Source organism: Vigna angularis, chromosome 5, assembly GCF_016808095.1.
Source record: "Vigna angularis cultivar LongXiaoDou No.4 chromosome 5, ASM1680809v1, whole genome shotgun sequence".
NCBI lineage: Eukaryota > Viridiplantae > Streptophyta > Magnoliopsida > Fabales > Fabaceae > Vigna > Vigna angularis.
In genome coordinates this window covers 17,795,485-17,819,833 of record NC_068974.1, presented here as the reverse complement: position 1 = coordinate 17,819,833, position 24,349 = coordinate 17,795,485, and the positions used below count along the sequence as shown (strand labels likewise).

The following is a 24,349-nucleotide window of genomic DNA, read 5'->3' as shown; positions in this document are numbered from 1 at the left end:
TTTAACTGACTCACGTGGTAACTACCATTCGTTACCGATTTCCTTAGTTTACTAAATCCATTTCTTAAATCTAATAGATATTCTCTTAGTCTTCTTCTGTTCTGAACGAGAGAATTGTTGGTCTTATTCTTATCGTTCGTCCTCGTTCTGATGAGGGTTGAACGTTCGTTATTTTAGGTCCTTGTAACCGATGATGAAAATGATAATAAAGTGGAAGATTTTAAAGGATGGATATTATATGAGATGAATAAGTGATATTGGATATTGAACGAGCGTTCCGGGGAGGAACGACTCCTGTATTGAGTATTGGAATTGGTAAAGTATGACTATGGTTATGCTAATGCTGGCAATTCATCCTGATGTTCCGTGAGTACTCATTCTCACGTAGAGGGGGTAGGTCATGTGTGGGAACGGCAGGAGGTCCTAGTCCTTAGGGGTACTTTGGATAGGGCTAACCTCGGGTGGCAGCTGTTGAGTGTATCCTAGTTACTACATCACCCGGGTGCAAGAACGCCTGTAGCTACACAGATTCATACAGTCCGGACGGTCCGTCTAGTGATAGATTTCGTATGGTTTTATATATGTTGAACTATTCTTATGTTGTTGAAATGTTTGATTTAAATGTTGATGTATGAATTAAATTACATAAGCTTACCCTTCGTTTTTCCTTGTGTTGTCTCTCGTCCCTGTACGTCCGTCCTATCGATGCAATGATCATCCGTGTGGAGGTGAGCAGAAGGCGAGGCATTGCTAGAAGATGTTATTGAAGGGGAGAATCTGGTAGAAGTGGAAGTCAAGGCCGAGCCCTAGAGCGTTCGTTTGTTTAGATGTTAGTTAATTAGTTTTGATTTTTGAACATTCGGTTATTTGGTTTTGTAAAACCGTTCGTCCCTGACTCTTATTATTTCTGTAGTATTGTAGTATATTCTGTACTTAAAGCCGTTTGGTTTATGAACAGTAATTTTAGTGTAAAGACTGCACTGTTTGATTATGAAATGTAATTAATTCTAATTTATGGTTATTACTGTATTTTGGGATGTTACATTAGTGGTATCAGAGCAGTTTTGTTCTCTTAAGGATACTGTAGGTATGAGTACACTATGTTTTTGCTGTGTGCTTAATGTGTGTTTAATGAGTTATTTTTCAACTCTTTAAACATGACTAACGCTCGTTTTCTCTGTTTCCCAGAGAACAAATGGCACCTAGACTCCCTCCTCCACCACAGCCCAATGAACCTGATGCGCCCAACAACACTAGGTTGTTGGAAACAGTGATTGATAGGCTACAACAACAAAACACTACCCTAATGGAGCAGAACGCAGCTGCCCTACAGAGTTTGGAGGCCGCTCGCGCCAACTCTGAAGCTACACAGAGGCAGTTGATGGAGATTATTGCAGCTACTAGGAATACGCAGGGAGCGTCTTCTTCCAATGCTACCCAACATGCTGAATGGAGTTTGGAAAGCTTTCTTCAATACCACCCCGCCAAGTTTAATGGGAAGTGCCTTCCTGATGAGACAGATCAGTGGCTGTGAGATATGGAAAAGATATATAATGCTAAGAGGTGCCTTGATGACAACAGGTTGGCGTTTATCGAGTATTTACTTACTGGTGAGGCCAGCCACTGGTGGTCGAGCGTGAAGACTATACTAACTGACGCTCACATTCCCATCACTTGGGAAGTTTTCAGAAGTAAATTTTATGAAGAGTATTTCCCAGACAACGTTCGTTACGCCAAGGAAGTGGAGTTCCTTCAATTGGTACAAGGGGGGAAGTCAGTATCGGAGTATACCAACACGTTCAAGCAATTATTGAGGTTCAACACTATGGCCACTAGTGAAGAGTGGCAGTGTAGGAAATTTGAGAACGGACTGAGGAGTGATCTGAAGGTGTTGATCTCCAGTTTATGTATTCGGTCATTTCCTGCCATGGTGGAGAGAGCCAAAGTACTGGAGAAGAATCTGGCAGAGGTAGAACGACAAAAGAAGCAACAACAGGTGGTTAGGGGACCGATCGTATCAAGAAACAATACTAATCTGAGAAGGACCCCCTACACTCATCCAAACCAACCATCAAATACAAGTGGGTCTCAAGCGCTGGTCACTACCAGACAACCTGGACAACAAGGAAACGTTACTTGTTTCCAGTGTGGAGGACCACATTACCGTTCGTCATGTCCTCAGCTGGTGGGAGGAAAACACTGCACTCGTTGTGGAAGGAATGGACACTTGAAGAATGAGTGCAACTTTGGAGGACGAGCGGTGACGAGACCACCGAACGCAGGAAGGAATCAACCAAGAGGTGGTCGAGCCCAAGCGGTTGGGCGTGTATATGCTATAACGGGCGCGGAAGCAGCAAGCTCAGGTACACTTATCACCAGCACCTGTTTAGTGTATGGAATACCCTGTTGTGTACTGTATGATTCGGGGGCGACCCACTCCTTCATCTCGAAGGCGTGTGTTGAAAAACTGGGTTTAGAAGTGAGAGAGATGCAGTTCGACCTGGTGGTGTCAACCCTAGCGGCTGGCGAAGTTAGGACGTCCACTATGTGCGTCAGATGTTCTATAGAAGTGGAGGGGCGTAAGTTTACAGTTAATCTCATCTTCTTACCTCTTCAAGGTTTGGAGGTGATTTTAGGAATGGATTGGTTGGCTACCAATCGCGTTCTGATAGATTGTGGTAGGAAGGGATTAGTATTTCCTGATGAAGAAGAAGAAGAGTTATCAGTGACGCTCAGTCAATTGAAGGAAGATATCATGGAGGGTGCCAGCTGTTTCCTGATAATGACGCACGCAGATGAGGAGTTTGGAGGATTAATACTTGAGCGATCGTCCAGTAGCGAACTCGGTGGAGGACGATCGGTTGTGGATGAGTTCCCTGATGTCTTTCCGGAAGAAATGCCTAGACTACCTCCTACTCGTGAGGTTGAGTTCACGATCGACTTGGTGACGACCGCAACACCCATCTCCGTTCAGCCTTATCGTATGTCGCCTGCAGAGTTAGCTGAACTCAAGAATCAGATTTAAGAGTTGATGGACAAGCAGTTTATCAGGCCGAGCGTATCCCCCTGGGGAGTGCCTGTTCTCTTAGTAAGGAAGAAGGATGGCAGCTCTCGGCTTTGTATTGATTACAGACAATTAAACAAGTTGACCATCAAGAATAAGTACCCATTGCCAAGGATAGATGATTTGCTGGATCAACTGCATGGGGCCACAATATTCTCGAAGATTGACTTGCGATCTGGATATCATCAAATCAGAGTTAAGGAGGAAGACATCCAGAAGACTACTTTCAGATCTCGTTACGGACACTATGAGTATGTAGTAATGTCGTTCGGTGTAACGAACGCGCCAGCAATCTTCATGGATTATATGAATGGTATATTCGGACCTTACTTGGACAAATTTGTGGTCGTCTTCATAGATGATATCCTCATCTACTCCAAGACTCAAGACGAACATGAGGAGCACTTGAGAATTGTACTTGGTATACTAAGGGAAAAAGAGTTGTATGCTAAGTTATCAAAATGTGAGTTCTGGATGAAGGAAGTTCAATTCTTGGGGCACGTGGTGTCGGCTGGAGGTATATCAGTGGATCCGGCCAAGGTACGAGCGGTATTGGAATGGGAGAGTCCCCGTTCGGTCACTGAGGTTCGTAGCTTCGTGGGACTTGCAGGCTACTACAGACGTTTTATTGAAGGATTTGCTAAGATAGTAGCTCCGTTAACTCAGCTGACCAGGAAAGACCAACCGTTCGCTTGGATCGATCGGTGTCAGAAAAGTTTTCAAGAGCTGAAGCACAAATTGACGTGCGCTCCAGTTCTGATTATTCCAGACACGGCCAAACCGTTCGAGGTATACTGCGACGCTTCTCACTAAGGTTTGGGTTGTGTGCTGATGCAAGAGAAGAGAGCAGTAGCGTACGCTTCCCGACAGCTGAAGATTCACGAGACAAATTACCCAACGCACGACCTGGAGCTGGCAGCGGTCGTTTTTGCACTAAAGATCTGGAGGCATTACTTGTACGGATCTACGTTCCAGGTCTTTAGTGATCACAAGAGCCTCAAGTATTTATTTGATCAAAAGGAGTTGAACATGAGGTAGAGGCATTGGCTTGAATTCTTGAAGCACTACGATTTTGAGTTACTCTACCATCCAGGGAAAGCGAACGTAGTGGCGGACGCTCTGAGTAGGAAGGTAGTGCACGTTTCGTCCATGATGGTCAGAGAACTTCAGTTGGTGGAGAGCTTTAGAGACCTAAGGTTACAGTTTGACTTAGAGCCGAACAGTATTAAATGTTGTAACCTTAGGATATCCAGTGATGTGTTCGACAGAATCATGGAGAAACAATCTGAGGATGAAGAACTGGTGAAGATTCTGAACGCGCTCGGTACTGATCAGGCCAAAGAAATTAACACTGGAACGGACGGTTTCTTACGCTATAAGGGCCGGACGTGCATTCCAAATGATGGAGAGCTAAAGCGGATCATCCTGGAAGAAGGTCACCAAAGTCGTCTTAGCATGCACCCTGGCATGACTAAGATGTATCAAGATCTCAGGAAGTCATTTTGGTGGCCGGGAATGAAGAATGACATCGCTCGTTTTGTGGCGTCTTGTTTGACTTGTCAACGAGCGAAGGCAGAGCACCAGAGGCCGGGCGGCCTACTGCAACCACTAGAGATTCCCAAATGGAAGTGGGACAGCATTTCCATGGATTTTGTGACCCACCTACCACGCACGGTCAGAAATCATGATTCAATTTGGGTAATTGTGGATCAACTAACGAAGAGCGCTCACTTCCTGGCAGTCAACTTGAAGATGTCGATGACCAACCTAGAGTTAAGGAGATCGTTCGTCTACATGGAGTACCTTCGAGCATCATTTCTGACCGAGACACGAGATTCACATCTCGATTTTGGCAATCTTTGCAAGGCGAATTGGGAAGCAAACTGCAGATGAGTTCAGCTTATCACCCTCAAACGGACGGTCAGTCTGAAAGGACAATCCAGACGCTGGAAGATTTACTGAGGACGTGCGTCCTGGATCACATGGGCGTCTGGGATGAAGTCTTGCCTTTAGTGGAGTTCACTTACAACAACAGCTTCATGTCTAGCATCGGAATGGCGCCGTTTGAAGCTCTCTATGGAAGGAAGTGCCGCACGCCATTGTGTTGGTTTCAAGAAGGAGAGAAAGTGCTGACCGGACCTGAACTAATTCAACAAACGACCGAGAAGGTGAAGCTGATTCAAGAAAGGTTGAAGACGTCTCGGAGCAGGCAGAAATCCTACGCAGATAAGAGAAGAAGACCGTTGGAGTTCGCTGCAGGAGATCACGTGTTCCTTAGGTTGAATCCGACCACGGGAGTAGGCAGAGCCATGCGACCAAAGAAGCTATCCCCAAAATTCGTAGGACCTTATCAAATCTTGAGGAAGATCGGACCAGTGGCGTATGAACTAGCACTACCTCCTCAACTGTCCAACCTTCACCCAGTCTTCCACGTCTCCCAACTCCAAAAATACATAGCCGACCCCTCACATATACTGGAGTTAGAAGACGTTCGTCTTCGCCAAGACCGAACGCTGGAGATGCAGCCGGTACGCATTGAAGACAACCGCACCAAGTACTATAAGGGAAAGGGCGTTCGTTTAGTGAAAATGGTGTGGGACGAAAAGACTGGCGACACTACTTGGGAAGTGGAGGATGCCATGAAGGACTTGTACCCTCACCTATTTCCAGGTAAGTTTTAATTTTCGAGGACAAAAATTTTGTAGTTAGGGTGAATGTCAGACCTCGGAAACTTAACCCAAACCCCACCTGTTTAATCTCATTTAATGCGCCCAACACCCTGCTCAGAATCATTAAAAACCCACCCAAAAATCTGACCACTGACGCCAAGTGTCACAGTAGAAGATTCGGAAGTCAGTTAGTGGAGTGCAGGTGTCAATAGGAGAGTGCACGACCGTTTGGACGTGGGGTAAACAAAAATGATTTTTCTGAAAACGCTGCCCACTCTCCTGCACGCACCTTCTTCTTCCCAAACTCAGACCTTCCATTTTCTCCTCCTTCTCTCTAGAAAACCTTTTCTTCTCTCTACTGTAACTCATCCTTCCCTTCTCCGATCCCATTTCAGAGACCATAGAAGAACTCCCGGCGTCGTAAGCTTCAATCTGAACCGAACAGTTCCAGATTCTGAAATTGGTAAGTTTCTCTTCTTCGTCGAACGTTCTTTTGTTACATGCAAAGCCAAATTCTGGTTGCATGAAGGGTTAAATTCTAAGTCATTCTTGATTTTTATGGTTAGATTTAGTTGGAAGGATTAAGTGATCTTTGAGGGTAGAAAGCTGTAGACGGACGAACCCGAAATCTTACGTTTAGAAGTTTCACTCACTAATCCAGGTAAGGGAAGCTTATTTAATTTAATTCTCATGTTTTGACTATATTGCATGAATGTTCGTTGAATTGTATGAACGTCCATTGTGTGAAGGAATGAGTATGATGTATGTTGTTTGATATGTATGACTATGGTTGATATGTATGAATGTGAATATGAGTAATTATTTTGGAGTATGAATTGTTAGTATGGATTCTATAAAGTATGTAAATTGATATTTGATATGAAGTTATAAGGTATGGACTGATATGTTGAAAATAGTTGAAAATTTGAATATGAACTTCTCACTATGATAATGTACGTTCGTCATTGAACGGTCCTCTACCGTTCGGTTTTCTAGTAAACTGTTTAAAATGGAATTCTTTCATTTGGAGAGAACTCTAGTCGAGAACGAGCGTCCTCATGTGAAATACCAAGTTGAGCATTCGGCTCAGCATAGTTGTACCCAGATATCCGAAATAAAGTAATATGTATACATCCTCGAAGTTTAAAATAAGTAGTGCTCGGTCTTATACCTAGCGTTCGTCCTAAGTAGTGCTCGGTCTTATACCTAGCGTTCGTCCTAAGTAGTGCTCGGTCCTATACCTAGCATTCGTCCTAAGTAGTGCTCGGTCTTATACCAAGCGCTCGCATTATTATATAACCAATCTTGTTAAAATAGCGTTCATTCAACTGTAATAATATTTCCCTTTTTCCATGTTCGGTCATTTACTGACATTTGACTTCCGTATGTGAATTATTCTAAAGATAGTCCCTCACACCTTGATTTTCTTCTTGCATTGGATCCGGTCTAAAGTCTCCATACTTGACTTATTTCTTGAGTATTATTTTGAATTCAAGAGAGTTAGTTCATTTAACTGACTCACGTGGTAACTACCATTCATCACCGATTTCCTTAGTTTACTAAATCCATTTCTTAAATCTAACAAATATTCTCTTAGTCTTCTTCTGTTCTGAACGAGAGAATTGTTGGTCTTATTCTTATCGTTCGTCCTCGTTCTGATGAGGGTTGAACGTTCGTTATTTTAGGTCCTTGTAACCGATGATGAAAATGATAATAAAGTGGAAGATTTTAAAGGATGGATATTATATGAGATGAATAAGTGATATTGGATTTTGAACGAGCGTTCCGGGGAGGAACGACTCCTGTATTGAGTATTGGAATTGGTAAAGTATGAATGTGGTTATGCTAATGCTGGCAGTTCATCCTGATGTTCCGTGAGTACTCATTCTCACGTAGAGGTGGTAGGTCATGTGTGGGAACGGCGGAGGTCCTAGTCCTTAGGGGTACTGTGGATAGGGCTAACCTCGGGTGGCAGCTGTTGAGTGTATCCTAGTTACTACATCACCCGGGTGCAAGAACGCCTGTAGCTACACAGATTCATACAGTCCGGACGGTGCGTCTAGTGATAGATTTCGTATGGTTTTATATGTGTTGAACTATTCTTGTGTTGTTGAAATGTTTGATTTAAATGTTGATGTATGAATTAAATTACATAAGCTTACCCTTCGTTTTTCCTTGTGTTGTCTCTCGTCCCTGTACGTCCGTCCTATCGATGCAATGATCATCCGTGTGGATGTGAGCAGAAGGCGAGGCATTGCTAGAAGATGTTATTGAAGAGGAGAATCTGGTAGACGTGGAAGTCAAAGCCGAACCCTAGAGCGTTCGTTTGTTTAGATATTAGTTAATTAGTTTTGATTTTTGAACGTTCGGTTATTTGGTTTTGTTAAATCGTTCATCCCTGACTCTTATTATTTCTGTAGTATTGTAGTATATTCTGTACTTAAAGCCGTTTGGTTTATGAACAGGAATTTTAGTATAAAGACTGCACTGTTTGATTATGAAATGTAATTAATTGTAATTTATGGTTATTACTGTATTTTGGGATGTTACACTTTTCAATTTGAGAAATGGTGCAGCAGCTCACTTCCATTCTTGGTTTGCTGGTCATTTAGAAGCTCATTTCTTTTATTTGCTAAAGTGGTGTGCACACGAGAAGGAGTTGGAGCAAGGATGGAGGGCTACGGCTGAAGAGGAGCAGGTTTGGCGTGCTACGTCCAGCAGGTGCAGCAGTGGGTCATTCAACCTTCATATAAGGTGTGCTCCAGCCGCCACGAAAAGGGGGGATGATTCATTTTTCTAGAGAATAGGATGCAGTGGTTTATGGGTGAAGGGGTGTGCACGAAAAGGGGAGCTGGAAGAAATTCTCGGTTTATTTTTACTGTAGCAGCACAAATGCTTCCATATTTCTTTTAGAGAAGAGGATAAGCATGTTTCTGGGAGGAGGATGAAATTCTAGAATGCTTTCATTTTTAATTTTAGAAAGAAATGGAGACATTCATTTTGTTGGAGAAGTGGTGTCACGGATGGAAGGAAAAGCAGCAAGGTGATTAAATAGGAGTAGGTGTACGTCACTAGTGCAATATACAGAAATGGCATCGGTTAGTTTCGTTTATACGCACCGGTTTTACAACCGGTGCATATAGAGGCGAGGTAAAAAGAATACGTTTAATGCCTCGGTTCTAAACCGGGTCAAAAAAGATCTAGTTTTGCCTCGGTTATCTTTTGAACCGAGTTAGTATCTTAAAAAATTTAATAAAAAAAAATTTTAGAAAACTGCAGAACCATTCTGGGTCTTTTCCTCAATCCTTTAACACAGGAGCATGTCTCAATGAAGAATTCGAACTCAAGCATTTTCAGTTATAATTCCAAAACACAAACGAACTCCAAAAATCATAATAAGATACATCACAGAGCAGATAAAACCACAAATCAGAGTAGGATACATCAATGAACAAATAAATCCAGCATAACAAATGGAAAAAAATGAAAGAAAATTGCTGCCATCCTCGGCCCCTATTTCCCAGCATCCTTCCTTCTCCCCCATTTCCAGTACAAAGAACTCTCCTTTTCAATCGGTAGAACCCAGCCTTCATCCTCATTGACGCTGCCATCCTCGGCCTTCGAAGCGGAGCCGGACGGTCCCACAACAGCTTCATCCACGGTGGTTGAGGGCTCGGAAGGGGGCTGGACCGGGTGCTAGGCTAGCGGCTCCACCACTGGCACGGGCCGTACCAGGCGGTCCACGAACAACACTAGATCTGAGATCGCGTCCGCTGGTGGAGTGAGATCGTGTCCGGTTGGTGGTGGGGTTGGGGTTGCGGGGTGGGAGGCGTGACGGGTTGGGGTTGCGGGGTGGGATGCAGCCATGGCAAAGCAACAGAGAGAAGAAGAAAAGGAACTGTGAGAAGGAGATTTGAGCGAGAAAGAAGAAGAGGAAAAGTGAGAAGGGTACCTTGAAAGGAGATCTGAGCGGCGGAGCGGCGGAGTGAAGGAGATCGCGTGAGCGAGAGAGAAGAAGAGGAAGAGTGAAGGAGAGGAAGAGTGAAGGAGATCGTGTGAGCGAGAGAGAAGAAGAGGAAGAGTGAAGGAGATCGCGTGAGAGAAGAGGAAGAGTCTGAGCGTGAGAGAAGAGGAAGAGTCTAAGCGTGGAGAAGAGGAAGAGTCTGAGCGTGAGAGAAGAGGAAGAGTCTGAGCGTGGAGAAGAGGAAGAGTCTGAGCGTGAGAGAAGAGGAAGAGTCTGAGCGTGAGAGAAGAGGAAGAGTCTGAGCGTGAGTGAGAGAACAGAAGAGGAAGAGCTGTAATATTAATGAGTATATGCCTCGGTTAATATTTACGTGAGGTAAGAGAGGGATACTGACTCGGTTTTAAGATAACCGGTGCCTAAAGTTTTGAAAAATAATTAAAATTTAAAAACATATACGGGTTATATGTCTCGGTTGGCGCGTAACAGATGTTGAAAATCTTTTTGGCTTCGGTTCTACTGATACCCGAGGCATATAAGTTGTCTAAAACTACGAAAATGCCACCGCGCTTTTATACGCTTCGGTTTCAGTAAAACCGAGGCATATACCGCGCGTTAAAAAGCTTCTTTTTTACTAGTGCGTGCACGGGAGTGAGCTGGAGGCAGGGAGAAGCGATGCATCATTCCAGCAGCACGCTATTGAATAAAGTAAGATTGGCACGGTGATTAATAATGATGGGAGGAGGTAGCATCCAGCACGGTCAAGTCAGGGGATTGTTTTACTTTCTTTTAAAAAAAAGCATTACGGTGATTAGGTGCTGGAAGAGTGTCCCGTGAGGTGATTACTTGGCAAGGAGAAAGGCACGGCCTCGGGATGGACGTCCAGGAGAAGCATGTGGGACGTTAATTTTCTTTTAGAAGGAGCTCATTTATTTAGTTGAATATGCCACGGCCTGGAAGAAATAGCACACGCCGCTACCCACATTTTGGATTCACTTTATTTTGCTTTTAGAGGTTAAAGTAGCTGACTCACTTCATTGTTCAAGCATTTTTTTTTAAGTGTTGTTCGGTGATGGATGTGCATGGTAACAATAAGCAACTCTCGTTTTGGCTCTCGTTTTGGCTCATTGGTTGCATTTTACAGCGTTATGCATTGATAGACGTCTTCAATCAGCGTCTCACCCTTTAGTTTACTCGTTGCATTTTTAATTGGTTAACGCCCTTTAGCCATTAAAGCTTTATTCGCCATTAAAGCTTTATTCTCACTATAATGTGTTTTCTTTCTTTGTTAGCTTAAGTATTCTATTTGAATATCACACCACGTGTTTCTTTATTATCTATTGCATTTTAATTAGTTCACACATCTTGTTTTAGGACTGTTCAGTTTAATGTTTTCATTTACTTTAATGTTTTCAACTATGTTTGGTTGTCTTTAATTTCCAGTTTTAATTTAGTTCATTTTTAATCACAAAAACACTTTCACCAAACCCCCCGCACTACGTGTTTGACCTAAGTCTCCAACCACATTTGGTCCTTGAGAGACGACCTAGGAGTCACTTCCTAGCACTATACTGCATTTATTTGCACATTAAATTTGTATGGGCCGCGACAGCCCCATCAATCATCCCCCGACAACAAATTTAATTTAATTTTTCATTATCATGGAGAAACTAGATGTACAATGGAATGGAAGAGATAGAAAAACCCTAGAAACTGAAGAGGAGAGCTTCCCCATCCCAAATCTTCCTTCAAGAAGTGAAAAGTGTGTTTCTGTGCTCAAGCCATCAAGATATACAATTCCTAGGACGTCCAAGTCCTTAAATAGATCCAAAAAATAACAGAAAACAGGTTCAAACCCAACACGCTGGCGCTCAGTGATAATGGTTGAAAAATCGTTATTTTTATACTTAATTTTGATATTAAAAAGACCCTTTAGACTTAGAAACTTGCTTTAACTCATGTTTTTGCTTTAGTTTTGTGAATAAGAGAGTTGAAGGTGAATTTAATGGTTTTGTGCTAGATTCCCTTGATTTTGTAGGCTATTGGAATGATTTGAAAGAAGAGATAAAGTACCGAATGGTTGGAATGCAGAAAAGTCAATCCGTCAACCAGAGTGCAGAAAAAGTTGTGATGAGCGCCAGTTTTGAGTGCCGCAGCTATCGTTGAGCGTAATTTTAGCGTCGAGCACCGACACTATTATTTTTATGGGCTTGGACCTGTTTTCTGTTATTTTTCTTGTCTATTTAAGTACTTGGACGTCCTAGGAAATGTATCTTTTGATGGCTTGAGCACAGAAACACACTTTTCACCCTTTGGGGGTAGATTTGGGGATGATGACAACTCTCCTCTTCTCTTTCTCGGGTTTTTCTATCTCTTCCATTCTTTCATTCCATTGTTCATCTAGTTTTCCCATGACGATGGAGGGCTAACCCTTATTGTTCTTGGGAAAGATGTAACCTTTTTAAACTCTCATGTATTGAATTGATTCTTGATTATATATGCTTTACTTCATTAATTGTTAGGGTTTTTCCTCTACACTCTATGCATGTTTTGTTTAACTCATTCAATTGCATGATCATTTATTTTGTCGATATGGACACATAAGGGGAAATCTAGAACTGGGGAAATTCTCTCGAAAGCAATATTACCTAGACATAAGAATAGGAGGATCGGTTGCCTTTAAGCTTCTCTGCGAATGTAATGCATGAATAATTGCTAGGGAGACAAGACATTCTAAACTAGTGATTAGGATTAGGCTTTCTTCACCGAGACATCGGGTTTAAGGTAAACTAGAAAGTGGCAGTAACATTAATGAAGAAAGATGAATTCATATATGCATGAGAGTAAACTAGGTGAAATCTAAACCCCAACAACAATATCATCAACTTCATCCATTTCTTCTTGTGTTTAACCTCAATTAATCAAATTGCAGTCATATTTATTTTATTGCATTTGCATTCAAAAACTCCACAATTTGTTCTTTAAAGTCTTAATTAGTTGAGTAATCACATAACTGTTTAGTGTCGTGAGTCTCTTGGGAAACGATACTTAGTCTTACCATTTATTATTACTTGATACGATTTGGTACACTTTCTGAGGTCTTAACAAGTTTTTGACTCTATTTTTTGGGATTAAAAATTTATTTATCACTCAATGCCCTCATTTAGGGTGCCCGGGCAAAACTACGACAAAATTGGCGCTCAATCCCCCCTCAGGGGCGCTCAGCCCTGGCGGTAGCATTCCAAAACTCACTTTTCTTTTGTTGTTTTACTTGCTTTTATGGCCGATTCAACTCTATATATTGTTGGTGATTCTTCCAGACACATTATTAACTACAAAATTAAGGGAATTTAGTTATAAAATCATAAAGTATAAGTTCTACTCACTTATTCGCAAAATTAAAGCAAAAACATGAGTTCAAGCAAGTTTCTAAGTTAAAAAAGGTTGATTTAATATCAAAATTGAATCACAGATAACGGTATATTCAACCGTTATCAACAAGAACTCAAACACAGTGTTTCACTCTCTTTTTTTTCTCTCACTCAGACACTTAAGGCATAAAGTTGTGATACCAAATTATAAAATAAAGTTCGTAGAAATAAAATGAGGAAGAATTCTCATAAGACATAGCTCTATTATGAGTGCAAGAAGTCCGAGCATATGGAGTTTAAGTGCCAAAGATGAAGAAGAAGCCAAGACTCAAGAAGAGTCTGATGGCTACATGGGAAGATTTTAGACCCAGGGTTTTAGACTTTAGCATAAAAGAACATGCAAATGTGTGTTTACTGGCAAACACAGATGAAAACATACATTATTATCCTATCTATGATTTTCCTTCTAATTCTAACTCGTCTTGTTCATTGATGATGAAGATGAGGATGATCTCCCTTACGAGGATTTTCTCGATAGCAGCAATTGAGAATAAAAAGTTCAAACATGACAAAGTTGCATAATGCTAGAAAGTGTCTACTCTAAAACAAATTACATTATTAAACATTGTCAAAACTGAGAGTTTAAGTAAAAGATAACATGTTGTAAGAAGGATTTTAAAGTATTTATTGAGAGCTCTGAAGTTAAAGCTCAAAACCTTTAGGTTTCAACCTTTAGACATGCATTTGATAAGTGTGAACTTGGGTGTGATTTTCAACGAAAGAAAGATCATAATAAAAGCTCTCATAAAAAGAAAAGAAGTTTTTGTTCTTATTATGCGAAACCTGGACACCATAGTGTTAACTGTAAACATGGAAGAAAAACTTCAAAGGCTAATTGAAAGGGCCCAATATACACATGTGTAGTACCATTATCTAATAGACAAACCATCTTTACACATGACAAAAGAACAATATCTATAATAAGATGGATCCATTAGATCTTAGAAAGCGGAGGGTCACTTGTCTGTTGTCCAAAAACGATAAGAGATATTTATGGAAAAAAACGCTAAGGCATCTAAATCTTAAATATATTTCAAAGCTTTCAAAGAAAAATATCGTTAAAGAATTGCCTAACCTTTCTTGGAAAACTCATATTATGTTAGGCATATAAAAAGGGAATTCGTTAAAAAGTTCTTCCAAATCTAAAAGTTGTGTTTCACTTACTAAACATTTTAAACTTTCATGACAACCTTAAGTTTAAAAGGAAAGAGGTATGGTCGGGTCATTGTTGATGACTTCTCAACATATACCTAGGTTTTCTTCCTTCCTTTTAAGAGTGAGTATTTCTATGTGTTTGAGATATTCTACAAAAGACTATAGATGAAGTAAGGTTTTGTTTCTCAAGTATGAAAAGTTCCCATGGGATTGAGTTCAAATATAGAGAGTTTTATATTTTTCGTGAATCAAATAACATTATACAGTAATCTCTCCTCGTTCAGAAAACCTCAACAAAATAGGGATGTTGAAATAAAGAACAAAACTCTTCGAGAGATAGCGAGAACCATGCTCTATGAGAACTTCATCCAAAGCACTTCTGGTGGAGGTACTAGACATTGCTTCCTGAGACTGATAACAGTTGAATATACCGTTATCTGTGATGCAATTTTGATACTAAATCAACCCTTTTTGACTTAGAAGCTTGCTTGAACTCATGTTTTTAATTTAGTTTTGTGAATAAGTGAGTAGAGGGTATAATTAATGATTTTATCACTAAATTCCCTTGACTTTCTAGGTTATTGGAATGATTTAAAAGAGGAGTTAAAGTACCAAGGAGTTGGAATGCAGAAAAAGAGAAAAAGACGCAGTGCAAAAAAGTCAAGCTGAAGCGTAGCGCGAAAAAAAGGGGCCCTGAGCGCCAGTCAGTCAAGGCTGAGTGCCAGTTCCATGTATCGCATAAAGCTTGAGCGCCCTTTTATGGGTGTTGAGCGTCAGTTTTATCGCAAGCTCGTTTGGGCGCCCTAAGTAGGGGTGTTGAGCGGTGTCAACACTGGCCCATGATCCAATTTAACTATATATAAGGACTTGGACGTCCTAGAGGGAGTATCTTTTGACAAAATTGACACAAATTCAGACTTTTCCAACTCTCTAGAGGCAGAAATGGATGCAGAAGCTCTCCTCTTCAATTTTTAGGGTTTATCTTTCATTCTCACTCCATTGTTCATCTAGTTTCTCCATGACAAGGGGGAACTAAATTCAATTTTTTGATGGGGGATGATGTAACCTTGTGATCTCTCATGTATTTGAATTGGTTTTAATTGATATATGCTTCTTTCATCAATTGTTAGGGATTTTCTCCTTTGCTCTATGTTTGTTATGTTTTTATCATTCATGGCATGATTTTATGGTCTTCTTTGTTATTGAGAAATACCTAGAAACCACGATCTGGAGAATTTCTCCCAAAAGCAGTACTGCTCAAGGATGAGGATATGAGTTTTTGTCATCTTGAGCTTCTAATGTAATGCAGAATTAATTATTAGGGATGAAAGGGATTGTGGTCTAGTAATTAAGGATAGGCTTTCTTTGCCGAGGGATCGGGTTTTAAGTAATTTAGAAAGTGATGTTAACAATTGAATGAAGAAGATGAGTTCTTATATGCATGAGAGTAAACTAGGTGAAATCTAAACCCCAACAATCTCATAATTTCAATATCATTCATTCACCTTTGTGTTTTTCTTCAATTGATCAAAAGTGCATACATATTTACTTTCTTGTTTTTGCATTCAAAACCATAAATTGTTCTTAAAAGTCTTAATTAGTTAAGTAATTACATGATTGTTTAGTGTCGTGAGTCTCTTGAGAAACGATACTTGGTCTTACCACTTATTATTGCTTGATACGACTCGTTACACTTGTCGAGTCTTAACAAACACCCATTATTGAAAAGATTTCCTATGAACTCTAGAGGAGTAGAAAACCAAACATAGGACATTTTTCATGCTTTTAGTGGTGATTTTTTTATCCTTAACACCAATATTCAAATTATAAAATTTGACTCTATGAACTCTATAGGAGTCTAAAACCAAACATAGGACATTTTCATGCTTTTAGTAGTGATTTTTTTATCCTTAACACCAATGTTCAAATTATAACATTTTACTCTAAGGTAGGCAAAAATGTATTTCTTGGTTACTCGAACATATCAAAAGGTCTATAGAATTTGTTATTCTTATACCTTGATTATTTTAGAAATCATAAATGTAGAATTTTCTTAAACTATAGAAGGTTGTTCGATCCTGATCTTGAGTTTACAAAGATGCAAATTAGTAGCTTGAAGAAAGAAGAGTAGAAGAAGGATCATTTGTTGATGCAACAAGAAGATCAAACAAAGATGATGTGAAAAAAGAATGTCCATTTGAACCTTATCACTTTGGTTAGGCCCCTTAGAAAGAGTGGATATATGTTTTGTCTCGTCCTCAATATCAAAACCTAGGTGAGAGAAAAAATGGTGACAAAAGTAGATCTTCACTTAGATACAAAGTTGTTATTGCATTGGTGTCTCATATTGAGCTTAAAAGCATAAGGGAATCCCTGTAAGACGAAGATTGAATTCCATTCATGGTTGAAAAGCTAAACCAATTCACCAAAAATGATGTCTTGTCTTTGATACCTCCTTCATCGGATCAAAGTTCGATTGAAACATGACGAGCCTTCAAAAACTAGGTGAAGATTGTAAAGTGGTAAGAAATAAAACTATATTTTTAGCATAGAGCTACAATCAACAATAAGATATTCACTTCACCAAAACTATTGCTCTATTGAGGTAACAAAGATTTTATTAGCATTTCCCGCTTTGAATATATCAAGCTTTATATGGCTGTCAAAAGTTAATTTTTAAATGCTTTTATTGAAGAAGATGTGTATGTTAAACCATCTATAGGTTTTGAAGACATTTCTAAATTAGACCATGATTTTAAATTTATAAAGACTTTGTATGGTTTAAAGCAAGCTTCCAGAGTTTGAAATGATGGATTAAGAAATTTTCTTTAAGAGAATGATTTTAAAAGAACAAAGGTTGATACAACCTTATTTAGAAATAGCATAACAATAACTTTGTAATTATATAATTTTATGTATACGATATTATTTTCAATACTACTAATTACGAGAACTTTTCTAATTTAAAGCACGGAATTCAAAATAAATATGATGAGTAAACTTGACTTTTTTATTAGGTAATGCATGAAGGAAAGAGGAAAAAAAATCATCATGCATAAACAAAAGTATCTACTTATTCTTCTATTTAAGACTCATTCAATCTCAAGTAGTACTAGAAATATGATTTTATAGTTCAATTTGAATATATTTTTTAATTTATTTATAAAAACATAAACTATTCTATTTTAGGTTTAATTAATTTGGTCCTATATTTCGAAGGTTCCTTCAATGTGATTCTTTAAATTTTTTTTGTCCTCAATTCAATGTTCATTTTATTTAAAAAGAGCGAGTTCATTTTATTTAAAAAGAGCCAATTCATTTTATTTAAAAAGAGTCTATGCGACCTATTATATTAAATGGATGTTCATACTATTTGGAGGAGGATTACATGTTAGTCCAAACCATCTCTCTCTTCATCTTTTATAATGACAAAATCCCATCCATCACTTACCCTAACTACACTCATCACCATCACCACCACCACTCTAACAATACCCATCACCACCCATCTCGACAAAACCTACCCCCACTTCCATAAGCTTGACGTTGAGACCATAGTGGTAGCTTCCACTACACTTATTTTTCTTGTTGTGGTTCGATCCTCGACATCATGTCACTTTTATTTTCATGTGTTTTTTTACTTATATTTGTAAGTTCCTTTTAAACTTAGCTTCCTCAATTCTCTTTAGAGTTTATCATTTATGTTTGTGTTTCATTGACGTTTGAAAAGGTGAACATTTGTTGTTGTTAGGTATCATTAATGAAAATCCTCTTTCACGTGTCATTTCTCAAGACCATTTCTTTTTCTATCTTCTTTGTCTCATAACAGCATTATGATCATTCTTCTTCTTGGAAATAGAGTCTGATAAGTTTGGATGGTGAGATTATGTTGTTAGAAAGATGAAGGAGAAAAAGGTTTAAACTATATGTAGTTACCTTTCAAATGGTGTTAACATCAATTTAATGAAAAAAAAATGGATTGACTCCTTTTAAACAAAATAAAAACTAAATTGAGGATAAGATATAGAACCAAAAGTTAGCCTTTATTTTTTATATTTGAATTTATTTTTTAAGATATCTTAATATAAATTATAATTTTGACAATTGTCAATATAATTCTTTATAATTGACTGCCCCCACAGATCAACACGAGGTTTTCCAATGTACTTTGCCCTCAAACTTTTCGGGAAAACTTCACAAAAGGTCACCCATCCCTAAATTACTCCAGGCTAAGCACGCTTAACCATGGAGTTCTTATGGGTTAGGCTACTAAAAAGCAAATGCATTTTGGTGATATGAGTAGCCAAATCAATCCCTTTAAGCTATCCTTCAACTGTATAGTCTCATACTTATAAAGTCTCTAGATCCCTCTCATTCCGGTGTATGTTCGATTCATCCATGTGTCCCTTCCACTAGAATCCTACCAGGAGCCGCTCCTTGTTTGTGCCCCTTGCACTTCGTGCCTCTTGCACCGGCGATCACTCCCCGCCCTCGTTAGTGCCTGGATGTCACATGCTGTTGTGACATCCCGATTATATAGAAAAACATATATAATAAAGACGTCATCATGCATAATATAGGAAAGCAGTCAAGAGTAATTAGGATTATAGTCATCCTCAAAATAGCTTCAGAATTTAAACTTTAACAAAAGAGGTCTAAACTGTAAACTTAAAGAGGAAAAGTATTTCAAAATATCATCAAATGACTAAGAAACCCCTAGGAAGCCTAAACTGTAGCATTGTCGTCTTCTTCCAAAGTTGTCTCCAAGGAAACCTCCTCGTCATCTGCTCCCATCCAAGTGGATGATCATCGCAAAATGATTCATACACAACCAACACAAACAAGCAAGGATGAGCTAGGTATAAAAAGCATGTTATACAGTCACACACAGCATGCATAGTTCACTTAAAACATGGTAAATGACATTACAATACTTGTTGCATTATAAACCGACTCGTCCGGACTAGAATGATTGTCGAGCTAATGCACTCGTGGTGGCCTCTACTGCTTTGCAAAGCCATTGCCAATGGGTTCCACCCTACCACACTCACGAGGTTAGTCCGTTTCTCGTCCTGGAGCATACTGGAAGCCTCCAAGAGTAGGACCTCCTGCTACTACTCACCACATGATTCAATCCTCTCTACTTGAGAATGATTGATCATTGTAGTTTCACGAAAACCCCCAAGACTGAGCTGCCATGCAATCATTCTACACACTACTAGGGCACCACCATGTATCCTCTCCTTGAGGATCATGGAATTACGTCCATGAACCATACTTGTTACACTTACGCCAATCACAACTTTGTTTCATACATACTTCCAAACTATAATTCACACATAATACAACATACCCTCAATCATGTTGCAAAATCAAGCCACTCAAATCAGTTATATAGACATACATACACCCTGGCAGTCAAACAACATCAAACAGCTCAAACAGATGAGGAAAAATGTGAAACTCACTGAATCAGGTCGCACAGCGCACCAGGGTGGCAAGACAGCAAAAATTCGCATAGCGCACCACCCTTGGTGCGCTGAGCGAATTTTCTTGACGGGGGAGGCAAGGTTTGACAGCAAAAATTCTCACAGCGCACCACCCTTGGTGTGCTAAGTGAATATTCCTGACGGGGGAGCCTTTTAGGTAAAATTCGCATAGCGCACAGGATGCGTTATGCGACTCTACATAATCTGTAGAACGAAATTATGCAAATTTCAAGCACTCAACACCCTAGAACTCGTTCTAGACCTCTTCCTTAACTTCTAATGATCCTAGATCATATAATTAAACTTTTCTATTTGATTATAAACATTATTAACATGATTCTAAAGTGATCAATACCCAACTTTTAACTTAAAATTCCAATTTCATTAACCCAAGAACCCAATTTCAATTCTACCATTTTAAACATGACTTTACTCTGTTTTATGACCCTAACTAGTTCTAATTAACTCATCCAAGCTAGCCAAACTGCCCTATTGCACTCAAGACCACCTATGCTCAAATTTTCTACCTCGGTTCCTCTCAAAAGACCTAAAATAGTACTCCAGTAACTGTTTACTCATCTAACAAGGCTAACGCATGATTTCCACCTCAAACACTCCTTACTAACCCAATTGGTCATCGAAGAAGAATCCAATGTCTGAACGCATCAGACTCACCGTCGACGCCAGCACATATGACTAGTCACAACTGATTGGATCAGACTAGGGTTGCTCTATGATCAGGGATGTGCCAACTCAGGTTTTTAAGATTCCTCTATCCTACCAACAAAGTACTCTCAAAAGGTCACAATTGATTTATCTAAGTCATCCAAACTGTCCTATGGTGTTCTAGACTCCAATTGCCCAATTTCAATACCTCACTTTCTCTCACAGTAACCTAAAACAGTACCTGTGCACCTACTTACTATCCATATTAACGATATTACAGAATTCTTACTCCAAACCTCTCCAACAAAATCAAGTACAGCCAACAAACTCATCCAAGTCAAATAATAATCAGCATACCATGGTTACACAAATTTCACATTTTCAACAAATGAAACTCAACATGCTCACCACCAAAAATATAGTATAACAGCAAGACAAATCACAATTTATCAAACATGCACATCATACAACTCCTAAAAAAAATATAACTAGCTCCCCTTACCTGGGTTTCTCCAAGCACAACTAATTGAAATTGTCCTAACAGTACCCTTCACAGCACGAGAACTCAACCTGACCCTACAAACCACCAAAGTGGTGACAACAACAACTCTTAGAGCTTGATTTGACAGAAAATATGAAGACGAAACCCCACTAGCAACATGCAACCAGTAACGTTGCATGCCCTAGGCTCTAGAAACAGCGAAGGAAAGGGGAAAAATCACTTACCGGTCCAAACGAAAATATGATCGGGTCAAAAGGAAGTCTTCGGTGTGGTGAACGCTTGAGCACCTTCAAATCCAAGATTGAATGGTTCAGTGAGTGGAAATTTTTTTTAGAGAGAAGGCAAAGAGAATTTAGGGCAAAAGAGTTTTAGAGAGAGAGCTCAAGCAACTAAATCAGACTTCTGAGAAGTCTTTCCTAAGGCTAAGTTGTCCTTGGTTTGATAAGCCTGGCTGCCTCACATAAGGCCCAATGACTCCTTTATATTTTTACAAGCCCTCACAAAATTAGAGTTTACATTTTATCAAAATCGTAATTTCAGTTGTATTTTACTTCTGTAATTTGTTCCCTTAATTTTTAATTATTAATAATTTGGATTTCTGAACTTTTTTTCTACACAGATTTATATATTGGTATCCTTGTATATGGGTATTAATAATCTCTTAAGCTTTGAATATTAGTATCCTTCATTTTCAATTTTAAAAAAAGTCGTCGTCATCATAATTCAGCAGTAATTCTCTTCAATTCTTTGAAAAGAAATTACAAGTAAATTCTCTTCAACTCTTTGAAAAGAAATTACAAATATTGCATTGTCTCTCAATTTTACTATAATATGTAAGGCAACAAAAACTATAAATAATTAAACTAAAAATTGAATAAGGTTATGGATGATTAAAAATGGCTTAAATGCTTACTTCGTCCTCATATTAAGAGATAAATTTCTATTTAGTACCAAGTTTTAAAAATGAAGACATTAGGTCCCTATGTTATGAAAAGTGTATGAATAAGATCTTGTCTGTTAAGTTGACAGCAATGACATTAAGTCCATGCTGATGTGGCTGTACTTTTTCTCTTTTCTCTTCTTTTGTCCAGCATTTTTCTTTCTTGTTCAGTTTTTTTTTTATGATTTGTTGAACTTGTTCTTTCTTTGTGGACCTTATTCATATATTTTTCATAACATAGAGATCCAATGTCTTCATTTTTAAAACCGGGTACTAAACAAAAATTCACCTTTTAACATGGGAACGAAGCAAGCATTTAAGCCATTAAAAATTTACTAAAGTTACAAAGAAAAATAGAAACTAAAATTACAAATTCTGTAGGGCCAAAATTACAAAATTATAAGATTTTATGTTGCGTTGGAGTCACTTTAGTTTGTCCTCGGGTAGGTTCTTGTTGCACCTTCATATATTTCTTCGTGCACCCTCGAATAAAGAACATTCCATTTTTCCTTCTTCTCTTTTTTATTGTATTACGCGATTTAAAACTTTTTTTCTCTCAAAATAATTGCTTTCGTGTGTGTGTATATATATATATATATATATATATATATATATATATATATATATATATATATATATATATATATATATATATATATATATATATATATATATATATATATATATATATATATATATATGAATGAGTTTGTTAACTTATGGTTATTACATTTTAGATAAGTGTACCAAATTTTAAAGGAAAAAAATTTTCTCATTTATAAAAAATGCATATTTTAAATACAAAAGTATTTTAATAATTTTTATTTTTAATTTAAAATAAAAAAATCAAAAATACACAAAATAATTAATGATATTGATGTCGATTTTTGATTGGAGAGTTACATTATATCTTTTTCCGATAATTATTAAATTTTATTTTTAAATTTTAAAAATAGTAATGTATCTTTAGGAAGGTTTGTAATTCCCGTAACTCACCAAAGCACATTACTCTAGTTGATGCTTTGATTTCTGAAATTACCAAACAAATACCAGTGTCAAAAATGCAGTGACGCATTTTTTGTGAATCATCTAGAAGGAATAAATCATTTTTTCATTTTGACTATCATGTGAAATATATAAATCATTCATTACAGTCTTTTATCAACATATTCAAAAAAGACTGTCGTTAGACTCTGAAAATTTGATCCAACATCTTAACGAATATGGTAAACAAATTTGGATTCAGAGGATAACAGTAAAAATTATTCATAACAGATAGAAAAATAATCTTCAAAATTGATTTGTCTCTTACTATGAAATGAGTATTTCTCACAAAATATTAAGGAAATGGATTATTGAGTACTTAAATACCTAAATTGATTATTTAATAGTTTATTAGCATACAATTGTAAAAGAATTTCATACTTATGCAATAAAACAATTAAACTAATGATTGGTCATGATAATTGTAATCCCAACTTAAGAATCCTGAGTATATCAAACTTACGAAGATAAACTACGACTTCTAAAATTTAAAAATGAAATTTAATAACAATCCAAAAGAAAAAAATATAACACAATCTTTCAAACAAAAATCAACATCAACATTATCAATTATTTTGTTATTAAAGTGATAAACAAATAAACAAACACAACAAGAACAACAAATTACAATATCGGATTGTTGTGTGTTGATGAAATAAAAGATGAAGAAACACAAATTAGATAAGTGAAAAAAGTAGATCATAATTAAATGAGTGTTTCTTATTTTTTTTATATTTTATTTTAAATTAAAAATAAAAATTATTAAAATACACTTGTATTTAAAATATTTTCTTTTTATGAAAATGAAATCTTTTTTATTAAAATATACTAACAAAAAAATTACACGTAAACAAAATTCATATATATATATACATATATATATATATACACATATATATATATATATACACATATATATATATATATACACACATATATATATATATATATATACACACATATATATATACACATATATATACACATATACACACATATATATATATATACACACATATATATATATATACATATATATATATATATGTACATATATATGTGTACACATATATATATATACATATATATATATATATATATATATTTACATAATATATGTACATAATATATGCATATTTACATAATATATGTATATATATATAGAGGTGCATGAAGAAGCTGCCTTGTTCTCCATCTGTCTTAATTCTCCTAACAGCTTCAAATGCAATTTATAGCTTCAATATTTAAAGATTCAATCCCTTTTTTTTTATTTCGATAAGTTTAAGTTTATTTTGTAATAATTTTGGTTCGTATTAGTTAATCCCTATAACATATAAAACATTGTTCCAAATGGTTGTAACCTCTGCAGGACACAACACTTTGGCAGCAGGGGTTGAAACCAATGGGGAGGAATACTTATGGAAGCCA

At 37.6% G+C, this 24,349-nt stretch overlaps 1 protein-coding gene across 1 annotated transcript; it reads left to right on the top strand.

Annotated features, from left to right (window-relative positions):
- Positions 1-1,537: 1,537 nt before the first annotated feature.
- Positions 1,538-3,025, top strand: LOC108319498 (uncharacterized). The gene is made up of 2 exons (XM_017550657.1): positions 1,538-2,363; positions 2,637-3,025. The coding sequence occupies exons 1-2, from the start codon at positions 1,538-1,540 to the stop codon at positions 3,023-3,025; spliced, it is 1,215 nt and encodes a 404-aa protein (XP_017406146.1).
- The last annotated feature ends 21,324 nt before the right edge of the window (positions 3,026-24,349 follow it).